This window comes from Bombyx mori, chromosome 11 (genome assembly GCF_030269925.1).
Source record: "Bombyx mori chromosome 11, ASM3026992v2".
NCBI lineage: Eukaryota > Metazoa > Arthropoda > Insecta > Lepidoptera > Bombycidae > Bombyx > Bombyx mori.
Genome location: NC_085117.1, coordinates 16,741,046 through 16,753,930, shown reverse-complemented (window position 1 = coordinate 16,753,930; position 12,885 = coordinate 16,741,046). Strand labels below are relative to the sequence as shown.

The 12,885-nt window shown below is 49.2% G+C and overlaps 1 protein-coding gene and 1 non-coding gene across 2 annotated transcripts in view; one reads left to right on the top strand and one right to left on the bottom strand.

The window, feature by feature from the left end:
• Window positions 1-12,885, top strand: part of LOC105842521 (GTP-binding protein Rhes) — a 64,746-nt gene that overhangs the window by 30,427 nt on the left and 21,434 nt on the right. The window contains exon 2 of the mRNA XM_021352390.3: window positions 11,102-11,295. Within this exon, the coding sequence (XP_021208065.1) occupies window positions 11,102-11,295 (194 nt within the window). The remainder of the gene's footprint in view (window positions 1-11,101; window positions 11,296-12,885) is intronic.
• Window positions 4,140-4,213, bottom strand: Mir3383 (microRNA mir-3383). The gene is given in 1 exon segment (NR_107659.1): window positions 4,140-4,213. It is a non-coding gene; the product is annotated as a microRNA mir-3383 (primary transcript).

Here is a 12,885-nt window from a genome sequence, read left to right as displayed (position 1 = left end):
GTCGCGGTCAATGTGGGAAAGACCGCGGCCTTACTCTACGGTCCGGTCCGTATCAGAGTCGTCCCAAAGAAACTCAGCCTCCGAGGTGTGAATGTCGAGTTCAGGACCACGGTCCGGTATCTCGGATGCGACATCGACCGCTCTTTGAGCATGGTCGCGCACGTCAACCGAGTCATCGGTCAGGCTCGCGCGGCCATGTTCTTGTTGCGGCCGGTGTTTGCGTCCGGGCTTCCGACCAGGACCAGACTCGCCATTTACAAGACATACGTCCGTTCCCGCCTCACATACGCTGCTGTGGCCTGGTATCACCTGTTGTCGCCGTCCCAGCGATCTAGGTTGCAGGCCCAGCAGAGTCTTTCCCTCCGCATTATCGTCGGGGCCGGGCAGTACGTCAGAAATGACGTTATTGCCCGGGACCTAGGGGTGGAGTCGCTCGTGGAGTTTGTGACTAGGCTCGCCCGTAATATGTACGAGCGAGCCGAAAACGGGCCCCATGAGCATCTCCACAACATAGCCCCGCTGCACGCCAGACCACCGGATGGTACGGCGTTGCCGCGGGAGCTATTGGTACCCCCGACGATCGTTCGGAGATAAAGCTCCTCGCCGGCTGTGAGGCCGGGGAGGACCTATGAGCGCCCCTCTCGGAGCTGAGTTTCATCAGCCTCTAGCCCCACGCCTCTTGCCCGTTTGGCGGGTCCCCCGTATGGGGACCGCGGCTGCACCCCGTAGGTGCAGCCTCATTTCCATGAGGGGCTTTGACCCCACCCCCCACCCCCTTTTGGGATGGGGTGTTCTTACCCGCTGCAGTCCTCCCCCCCATCAATATTGTATAACGATGGGGAGAGGGGGAGAGGACTGCAGCGCGGAGTGCGGATTTGCTCTCTCCCCCATAATAGGTTAAGTTAGATTAGGATTAGGTTTAGGTGTGACGGCGCGCGCTGTCCCGGCACTCCACGGAGTGCAGGAACGGCGCGCTGTCGTCGCTTAGATGTAAGTTAGATTAAGTTAGGTGTACTTTAGGTTAAGCTAGGATAAGATAAAATTGTAAAAAAAGAAAAATAAAAAAAAAAAAGAAAAAAAAAAAAAAAAATAAAAAAATAAAAAAAAAAAAAAAAAAAAAATCAATCAAAAATCCAAAAAAAAAAAAAATTATGGAGGAGAGCAGCAGCCGCCCCCGGAAGAAGGGAAGAAAGAAGAAGAAGAAAGAAGAAGGAAGAAAGAAGAAAGAAGAAGGAAGAAAGAAGATGAAGAAATGAAGATAGAAATCGTCCCACCACTCACCTCGAGCCTGTGTACAGTCCATCCCGCAGTGCATCACCCCTGCCTTAATAGGCGGGGAGCTACAAGTCCGGGTAGAGGGGTTTCCCCGAGGCCCGCTCCGCGCCCCCGCAAGGGGACGCGACGACCCCACGACGCTGCAAATTCAGTTCGAGACAGCGAGCCGACGAGTCAAGACCTCTCCGAAAGAAGAGGAGAGCGCCAACCGAACAAGAAAAGACTCGCTCCTACGCCCTGCGCCGGTCAAGCCACGAGGACCGTGTGAACGCCATACTTGAAGCCTTCGTTATTTTCCTCGAACCAATCCCAGCACTCGTTCCGCGACAGCCACTGCGGCAATACTCGAGCCACCACGTTTGCCACGAGTAAGAAGTCTAAAAATCACACGTGGTGGCCGAAACCTGAGCGGTGGCCGTCCGGAATATTGGTCCTTCGAGAGCCGGATTCATTTGAGGAAGATCGAAGAAAATTGAAGATTGAAGATTGAAGAAATGGTGCTCACACGGTCCGAGAAGATGAGGTCGTCACGCCTTGACCGGCCCGGCAACGAAGCTGTCTCGGGCTCAACTTTGCAAGACGCACAGCAACGAGCTGTGTCGGCCGCGCCGCGTTCGGGAGTGACGCAGGGACCGCCACCGATGGCGGCAACCTCCTCCCAGTCAACCGCGCCGCGTTCGGGAGTGACGCAGGGACCGCCACCGATGGCGGCACCCTCCTCCCAAGTGGAAAAGTGTCCGGGAGTGCCGCGGGGCTCACAAGCGATGCCCCCCTCCCGCCAAATATTGCCTACGCAATACTCGCCGGCGTCGCCAACGGGACCGAACAGCGGGGTCTGTCGTCGAGTGGTCAGACCTCCCAGCACCGCGACACCGGCAACAACTTCAGGCGACGCAGCAACGGAGAGCGTCGTATCCGCGAGCCAGAACAGAAAGGAGTCAGCGCTCACGGCCAATCAAATAGTACACGGGTCCCACATCACGGACGCCGCTGCCAAAATCTCGACGACAGAAGAAGGCTCCACACTCCGCGACGGGATGGCGCCACCAGTACGAGGATCTTCAAGAAAGTCGAGTCAACAGTCACAACGGCTGTTGCTTATGGCGCGCCTCGCCGCCGCCCGCATCTCAACATTAGAAGCCGAAGCGCTCGTTGAAGAGGAGGAAGATGCGCGCACAACACTCACGGAGGACGAGAACGAGCAATCACAGCGCATCGACACATGGCTCAGTCAGCAACGATCGATCGCGCTACAGGGAGTCGAAGAAAGAGTAATGCAGCCAACACACGGATCACCAGCCACCATCGAGCAACCGCAACTGGAACTTCCCGCACCAATAGAACAGCTGAAGCTACCGGCCCCTGCCGCGGCACCGATTGCCGCACCTGTCGCACCGAAGAGCGACATCGCCGAACTAGCAGCTGCCATCGCGACGGCCGCCCGCCAGGCCAGGCCCGGACCATCGCACCGGTACTACGGGGAGCTTCCAGTCTACAGTGGATCGCACCAGGAATGGCTCTCCTTCAAGGTCGCCTACGCCGAATCAGCGGACAGCTTCAGCGCCGCAGAGAACACTGCGAGACTTCGGCGTACGTTGAGAGGAAGAGCAAGAGAAGCGGTCGAAAACTTGTTGCTGCATTACACCGAGCCCGCCGAGATCATGCGGACTCTAGAATCGCGCTTCGGACGTCCAGAAGCAATCGCCGCAACGGAGCTGGAACGACTGCGCGCGCTGCCACGCTGCACGGACACACCGAGGGACATCTGCGTATTCGCGAATAAGGTGAACAACGTCGTCGCCGCTCTGAGGGCCCTCGACCGCGTACATTATATGTACAACCCGGAGCTCACTAACATCACATCGGAGAAGCTGCCGTCCACTCTACGCCACCGCTGGTTCGAATTCTCAGCGACTCAACCGGCGGGAGAACCGGACCTCGTCAAGCTGTCGCGCTTCCTGCAACGCGAGGCGGACCTGTGCAGCCCATACGCACAGCCGGAGCCAGAGACGAGAGTGGAGAATACCAGCCGTCGGCGGAAGATGTTGAACACGCCTCAGAGGACGCACACCACGCAAGCGAAGGAAGAGAGGAAATGCGCAGCATGTCAGAAGCCGGGGCACATCCCACAAGATTGTCCCGAATTCAAGAGAGCAGCCGTCAGCGAGCGCTGGGATACGGCGAAGCGCGAAAATTTGTGTTTCCGGTGCCTACGGTTCCGGTCCCGGGGACACGTATGCAAAAAGAAGAAGTGCGGCGTCGACAGCTGTGAACGCACGCACCACGAGCTGTTGCATAAGAAGCCAGCATGGCAGAAGCCGAAGGAAAAAGAAGAGGCGGTCACCTCGACGTGGGCCGCAAGAAGTGCGACAGCCTACCTAAAGATGGCGCCAATTACTGTTATCGGACCGGCGGGAGAAGCAGATACATGGGCCCTGCTGGACGACGGGTCAACGATCTCGCTGATCGACGAAGACTTCGCGAGACGAGTGGGCGCCAAAGGACCGATCGAACCCCTCTTCATCACTGCCATCGGAGACAACAAGATAGACGCAACACGCTCACGACGCGTCCCGCTGAAGCTATGCGGACGCACGGGGGAACCGCAAGACCTGAACCTACGGACAGTCAACGGCTTAAAATTAACACCACAGCGACTGAACATCGAAGTCCTCGCGTCGTGCCATCACCTCACCGACCTCCGGCATCACTTCAAAACGAGCTACGCCTCGCCGAAGATACTGATCGGCCAAGACAACTGGCACCTGCTGGTGACGGAGGAGATGCGGACGGGACGACGCGATCAACCAGTGGCGTCTCGTACTCCGCTCGGGTGGGTCGTGCACGGAGCACACCCGGGAGGCAAGAGACAGCGCGTCAACTTCGTGGCACACGCGACGACGGCCGACGCGAACATGGACGAAGCCCTCAGGCACTACGTCGCGATCGAGGGACTCACCGTCGCCGCCAAGACGCCGAAGAACGATCCGGACAAGCGCGCGCTGAAGATCCTGCGGGACTCCACCCAACAGCGACCCGACGGCCGCTACGAGACCCCACTGCTGTGGCGTGAGGAGAGCCTGAGGAGGCCCAACAATTTTGAAGCCGCAATGAATCGCCTGACGTCCGTAGAAAAGAAACTGGAGAAGGATCCAAATTTGAAAGAGCGCTACAAGCAACGAACAAACGCGCTGGTAGCGAAAGGATACGCCGAAGTAACTCCATCGACGGGTACGAAGAAGCGAACCCGGTACTTGCCACACTTCGACGTGACGCATCCCAAGAAGCAGGAGAGGATTCGCGTCGTGCACGACGCCGATGCGAAAAATAGAGGGAAGAAGCCCAAAAGACTTCCTGCTCACCGACCCGGACCTGCTGCAGTCGCTGCCCGAAGTGATGATGCACTTCAGGCAGCACGCCGTCGCCGTCTCCGCGGACATCACGGAGATGTTTATACAGAGAGGCGTCCGAAGCGAGGACCGCGACGCGCTCCGGTACTTGTGGAGGGAGGACCCTTCACAAGAACCTACAGAATACCGGATGAGGTCCATCGTCTTCGGCGCGACAAGCTCACCTGCAACCGCCATCTGCGTGAAGAACCGACTGCAGTACCCGGACGCCGCCTACCTCAAGCTCCACACGTACGTGGACACCACCAAGTACGCCCACGACGCCGCGTTGTACTGGCGCGTGGAGACGCCCGACGGGGAGATGAGGACCTCCCTAGCCAAAGACCGAGTCGCAACCGTGAAGCTAACTTCGATACTGCGTCTCGAGCCACAAGCCGCCGTGATGAGCAGCCGCATGGCCGCGGCCGTCACGGAAGAACACAATAGAAAGCCAGACACGAGAGTGTTCTGGACCGACAGCGCCACCATAGAAGAAAACAGCACTGTGGAAGAATGGCGCTGGGTCCCCACAAGAGAGAATGTCGCCGACGACGCCACTAGAGAGCTACCCGTCGGCTTTGAAAGAAACCACCGCTGGTTCATAGGCCCGGAATACCTAAGACGGCATCCGGATGATTGGCCCGTACAACGGACTGCAAGAAGGGCAGAAGAGACGGGTGAAGAGAAGTGCGCAATGCTCGCCGTGAGCAGAGAGAGCCTCGGCGAAGCGATCCCGGACCCAAGACGCTTCTCCAAGTGGGAGAAGTACCTGCGTGCAACGGGGCGAATACTACAATTCGTCAGCCTATGCCGCAGGAGTCGCGAGCGCACTCATTACAAGAGGACCAGACGGAACCCGCGTTCGGACCCGACGTGGGAGAAGAATAGAAAGAAGACGACTTCGAAGACCCCGCTGAACACACCGCGGACGCCAGAGCAAGCAGTCATTCAATGGAAGACTTTAGACGCCGACACGCTTCGACGCGCCGAGACGCTCATTTGGCAACAGAGCCAGCGGGCGGCCTTCGAGGAAGAGATTTTGACGCTCCAGCGAGGGAAACAAATATCCCCAGCAAGCCGACTGCGAAACTTGTCCGTAACTTACGCGGACGGGATATTGAGAATAAACGGACGCATCGGCAACATAGAGGGAGCTGACGTCATCACCTCGCCTCTCGTGCTAGACGGATCCCGACGCGAAACGAGACTGATGATAGACTTCATCCATAGAAAGATGCACCACGCCGGAACCGAAGCCACGATCGCCGAGTGCCGACAGTCGTACTGGGTCTTACGCCTACGCCCAGTGACACGGAGCGTAATCCACAACTGTCTTCCGTGTCGTATCCGCAAGGACACTCCACCGCGTCCAGCCACAGGCGATCACCCACCGAGCAGACTGGCACACCATCGGCGACCGTTTACATACGTGGGCCTCGATTACTTCGGGCCCTATCAAGTGACCACCGGCAGAAGCACCCAGAAGCACTACGTGGCCATCTTCACATGTCTCACTACGCGTGCGGTGCATTTAGAACCGGCAGCGAGCCTCAGCACGGACTCAGCAGTGATGGCACTCCGGCGCATGATCGCGCGCCGGGGAGCTCCGACGGAAATATGGAGCGACAACGGCACCAATTTACGGGGTGCCGACAAGGAGCTGCGCCAAGCTTTAGACAAGGCGACCGAGCATGAAGCAGGCTTAAGGCTTATACAATGGCGCTTCATCCCACCGGGCGCGCCTTTCATGGGCGGCGCCTGGGAGAGAATGGTGCGGGCGGTAAAGGCCGCGCTCTCGGCCACGGAACAGCCGAGGCACCCGACGCCCGAAATATTTCATACTCTGCTAGCAGAGGCAGAGTTCACAGTGAACATCCGACCTCTCACCCATGTATCGGTGAGCGCCGACGATCCCGACCCTCTGACACCGAACCACTTCCTGCTAGGAGGCCCGGCGCGAGTCCCCGTGCCGGGCAAGTTCGACGACGCCGACCTCATAGGGCGCGCACACTGGCGCGCAGCTCAACGTCTGGCAGATGTGTTCTGGAGTCGCTGGCTCCGGGAGTACCTGCCCGACCTGCAGAACCGGCGGGAGCCCCACAGCCGCGGGCCCGCCCTAAAGATAGGCGACGTCGTGATAATAGCAGACGGAACGCTCCCACGGAACACCTGGCCACGTGGGATCATCCAGGAGGTTTACCCGGGGGCCGACGGCATCACTCGAGTGGTCGACGTGCGCACCGCCGGCGGTATCCTGCGACGCCCGGCGAAGAAGATTATCGTGCTGCCCACGATGTCCGCCGCTCACCAAGGAGGATGCAGCGACGTGAACGACGCTGCACGGCGGGAGGATGTTCGCGACGGACATGAATAAATATAGATATTGTTCGCGACGGATATAAATAGTTTAAAATAAATAGAAATATAGTAATAGGTTGGACTAGTTATAATAGAAAAATGTCCGTAAATAGTTAAATAGAGATATGTTCGCCAAGAACAGCGAAAATAAATAGACATAAAGAATATCCAAATAAACGGATATGTTGTGAAATAATAAATGTGAATAGAGATAGTTAAAAATAGATATAAGTAAATTTGTAAATATGTGTTTGTAAATAAAGATTGGTCCTCGTGGTCTTTAATTTGGCGTGGGAACGCAGGAGCGAGTCACAATACGGGCAACTAATAGAGCGACTAGGCAAACAATAGGCGAGCGAGGCGGCCGAGAGAACAATAGACGCCCACCGTGCTCGGACTCATAATAGCGCTGGCCGAGTGCGTGTGGGCGACCATAAATAAGGGGCCTACCTCGCTGCAAATTCAGTTCGAGACAGCGAGCCGACGAGTCAAGACCTCTCCGAAAGAAGAGGAGAGCGCCAACCGAACAAGAAAAGACTCGCTCCTACGCCCTGCGCCGGTCAAGCCACGAGGACCGTGTGAACGCCATACTTGAAGCCTTCGTTATTTTCCTCGAACCAATCCCAGCATCCGTTCCGCGACAGCCACTGCGGCAATACTCGAGCCACCACGTTTGCCACGAGTAAGAAGTCTAAAAATCACACGTGGTGGCCGAAACCTGAGCGGTGGCCGTCCGGAATAATAGATATTAATCCACAAGTCTTAATGAATCTCAAGATGTTCTTCTCTTGTGAAAAGCCTACGTTTTTCCGCTCAGCTTTTCTGACAATAGACAGGTTTGTGAAAAAAAGATAAGAATATTTTAGTATTACGTTTTCATAAAAACCACGAGAGATTTTCGATATTACAATTCAAATTTAAGAAAAAATATGAAATAGCTTCTTGTACTCTTATAATACACATATATTCACATTTATACGTTTGTACTGTTATTTATGTTGCAGTAGGGCGTGATTATTTATCTATAGCATATTTTGCCAGATAGTTCTTTTTTTTTACTTTTTGGCGGGAACGCGAGGAGTGAAGTTGTGTGATTTGTTTTATTTTGTCTATTTAGTGTTTCTTCGGGTTTAAATGTGTAATAACGGTGGTTTATTAACTGTTTAATATCTGTGAAAGTGCACAAATGTGGGAAAATGAAACAAAGCCGCTGGACGTAACTTGTCGGGATCCTCCAAAAAGTCCACTCAAAAAATCTTAGTAAATGACCACCATTTTACTGAGATTATATTTCATCTCATTTCATTTCATTTAATTTCATCCCAGTTGATTAATGTCTCAAATTAATCATCTTCATATCATTTCACTTCATAATATCATTTTTCATAAAAATATGAATATAAATTAAAATAAGACATGACTTAAAGGTCTCAGTTACCAGGTCATAAAATCCCTTAAAAAAATAGTTATTTTTTCTTTTCGTAATGTTTCCGTAGTTTAAAGTGATTCCATAAAACTGTAATAGCTTATAGAGTATCACTCAGTTTTAGCAAGGTTTTGTCTCATTTTTGGATCAGATTTTTTTTAATGATACTGAGTCCAACTGAGAATCTAACCCGCGTGGCACTGTAGCCATGGCCAATAAAAACATGACTAAAATGAGCTGTAGAACTTTTAAAGTGGTCTCCACAAAAAACCCTTTTGGATTATCATTCCGATAGATTATATCGATATTTCCGGCACTTGCTCTGGAATAGTATTCTAAACGACCTAAGGTAACAATGAAAGAATTCAAAGTTGTAATATAAACAAGAGCGTGTTCTTAAAATATTTGGCGTTTCATTGAATTAATACATAGCACAAACATACCAAGAGACGGTTAATTCCAGCGATTACAATTCACTCGTAATATTAAGTTATGAAACATCTGAAGTAATTTCGTAATTATCATCGTAAAAGTTTTATCATACATGTACGTATGATGTTTGAGGAATCTTTAAGGACGAATCCTTTATTAATTTACGGAGGCGGTCAGGCCGAGATCCTTAGTTGATCAAGGCCTGGTATTGACATCGGAAACGGCGACGGCCCGCGCTCATTACGCACGAACCTTTTATTAGTTAATATTACCAACACATTCGACCGAAGAGGATCAAATAAAATAGTTATTACCTAAATATTGAAAAGAAAATATACGAATAAGCCCAAGCAATACGAATGAATGCGAGGAAAAGCGTGATCAAACCCGAAGAGGGATTAAATCGGATATTAGCTTCTTAATGCCTCAGCTTATTACTCGGATTCATTGTAACACTTGAATAGCCATGCGTGGTTTTTAAGTAAAGCTGAAGAAAACAATATTTTGATAGGCATTGACTTCGTTGTTGTTCAGGGATGGTAATTTTATAGTTTGCAGATTTAGCCACACGTGACGTAACGCTAATGACTCTAAATAATAATAATACCAAAAGTGAAAGGCTATATTTTTATTTAAGCGAGATTTCACTTAATACTTTTATTTTATTTTTTTATTTCTTATTTCTTAGATGGATGGATGAGCTCACAGCTCACCTGATGTTAAGTGGTTACCGGAGCCCATTGACATCTACAATGTAAAATGCGCCACCCACTTTGAGATATAAGTTCTAAGGTCTCAGTATAGTTACAACGGCTGCCCCACTCTTCAAACCAAAACGCATTATTGCTTCACAGCAGAAATAGGCAGGGTACCTAACCGTGCGGACTCGCAAGAGGTCCTGCCACTTGTAATTACTCAAATTATAATTTTGCAGGTTTGATTTTTATTACACGACTAGCGACCCGCCCTCGCTTCGCTTCGGAAACATTAAAACACACATGAAACTAAAAAAAAAAAATTTAATTTTTTTTAAAAAAAAGTAGCCTATGTTCATCAGGGACAATGTCGGCTTCTAATGGAAAAATAATTTTTCAAATCGGTCCAGTAGTTTCGGAGCCTATTCGAAACAAACAAACAAACAAATCTTTCCTCTTTATAATATTAATAATTAAGTATAGATATAGATGTTATTCCTTCACCGTGAAAGTCACATTTGACAGAAAGTGAACATTTGACCAGTACGTATTTCATTAGAAGAATGGGTACCCGCCTGCGTGATTCGAACACCATTGCATCGCTAGATACGAATGCATCGGAGGCCTTATCCGTCCACGATGACTACGCGACATTTACTTTTGTAATTATAGGTGCGTTTTATATGGTGTTAGCATCAACAGTTCGATGTTTTTAATTGAACTTCAATTTAGTTTACTTCATTCAAATAGCTGACGAACGGATTTTTTGTTAATTAAGATATTTTTTTCAAATTTTACACTTGAAATGAAACCCTTGTAAAGTTGTAAAAAGGTCGCTTAGGCCCAATATATTTTCACCCCACGATATACAAGTTGACATAAATAATAAGAGAGTGATTGAAAATCTTTAATAGGTGGAATAAAAACTTGACAGCTGATTGGCTGGGTGGGAGCTACTGGAAAGTTAAAGATCCATTTAGGGACTTACTGGACGCTTGCTTTCTATCGAGGTTCGAGCGGCAATAGCTATCAATCTAGAAAAAATAAATCAAACACGGTTGTCTAGGCCCGAACGAGGATTTCCTTTACTTGGGAACCAGAGGCTGTAATTTATTTATGTAAGCTTAGATATATAAGTAATATATATACATAGACATGATCAATCACGGAAATAATTGTCGGTATGAAATCTTCGAGTGTACTTACAACGCTTTAACAAATAATCAAATCGAAATCCACACACATCAGATCCATTACTTTAAAGGCAGTGTACACGTTTGGTCTTGGCGAATTGCGGTTTGAAGAATAACCATTGTTCTAATGTAATTTTTGTTTTAGTCACAAGGTTCCGATTTGAAGGTGGTTTTCACTTGTTGTTTTTTTCGTGTTGCGTCGTGTATTTTTGGTAGCGATCCCAAGCAAGGTAGCAATATTTATGAAACAAACTTTTTTGCCGGTTTATTTCAACAACTGTACGAAAGGATTAATATATGTGTATCTAATTGAAGCTTTATCGTTGTTCGTAGGTCAGCACGTGTGGGCAAGACCTCATTAGTAGCCCGGTTCCTAGGCACGAAATTCGAAGACAGCTACACGCCCACCATAGAAGACTTCCACCGCAAGCTATACCGAATCCGCGGAGAGGTCTATCAATTGGATCTGCTCGACACCTCTGGGAACCACCCCTTCCCTGCGATGAGGAGGCTTTCATTTCTAACAGGTCAGAATTTACAAATCATTAGGTATAACCAAGTTAAGAGATTCGTGGCCTAAGATATAAGAGTCCTGGTCTATTCGCGATCGATGCGACTATGATGAGGTAGCCTGTACACAGAAAGCAATTGTTCTAAGAAAATGCGTACCTAATCAATTAATAAGAGACTTCTACAATGGAAAAATAATATTAGTGTACCCAAACCCCCAAAAAAAATTTTTTTTCTATAAGCACTGATAGATTGTACCACCTACTTCTGCTGCGAAGTAGTCATACTTGTCGGCTCGGAGACTCGCCCCAGCTGTTTTACCAATCAATTAAGATTTCGACCATTGGTTCTTGGTTCAATCATGTTGCGATGGTTAATTGCTGTAGCAACCGCTTAATATCATATGAAAAATGAGTTCGTTCGCCAATTTAGAGCAATAAAACAATATGCCCAAATCATTTTAATGAAATAGCAGTCTCTGGAATACGAAACGGTAGGCAGCGGCTTGGCTCTGCCCCTGGCATTGCTGAAGTCCATGGGTGACGTTAACTACTCACCATCAGGTGGGCCGTATGCTCGTCTGCCTACAAGGGCAATAAAAAAAAAAAGAAACCCATAAATGCTGCGTATAAATATTTAGGAAAAAATTGCAACCACAATTTTACATTCTCAAAACCATTACGAGTACTGACGGTAGGGTTTAAGGTTTAAGTAGGCACTTACTATCTTCCTGCGCCATTCCGACAGAAGCACCCGTCGCGTGCGGACGTGCTCATCGACCGTTCGATCGCCCGACTCGATTGTCTTGGTGAAACTGTAAAGGCCTTCGGGCCACTAGTAATCCCTCAATCATAAAAAAACCTTCCTGCGTAAATCTGCCACGAAGCCTTCTCGCCTTCCAGCTTCAAGAGCAGGACAACCGTCACAACATAATCGATGACTTGAAGCTTAAGTCATATTCACATTTCGAATACTGTTTTCGTGGTGTGATATATTCGAAACTTCATAAATGTAATGACAACAAAAAACGCGAGATCGAATCGTAAAAGCAGATTTAACTAACTTTATAAATGTTAAAGTAATTAATTTAAAGTTATCTATATACTTATATATAAAATGAATTGCTGTTTGTTAGTCTCGCTAAAACTCGAGAACGGCTGGACCGATTTGGCTAATTTTGGTCTTGAATTATTCGTGGAAGTCCAGAGAAGGTTTCCTCCTCCTTGCGTCGTATTACTCATTGCTGAGGGTCGTGATCACCCTTTTGTATCACGCCCTTTTGTATATCGCACGCACGATCTTTCTCCATCCATTCTTGTCTCTGAAGGTTTAAAAGGTGAAAAAATATAAAAAAAGCTCGGAATTATAGAAAAACAACCAATTTTGTTTTTCCTTTGATGTGTCCCCTTGATGTGTCTTTTATTTATCGGTTGAGGCACTACGAAGTCTGCCGGGTCAGCTAGTCTTAAATAAAGACGTGCAGAATCCGAAGAAAATACAATAAGGTCATCTACGTATGTACGTTTTTGAGTCCGGGAGCCGTATACTTGATTGTCCATTTACGTTCTCGTAAACACCCCGAACCATATACTCTTCGTTAATAAAAA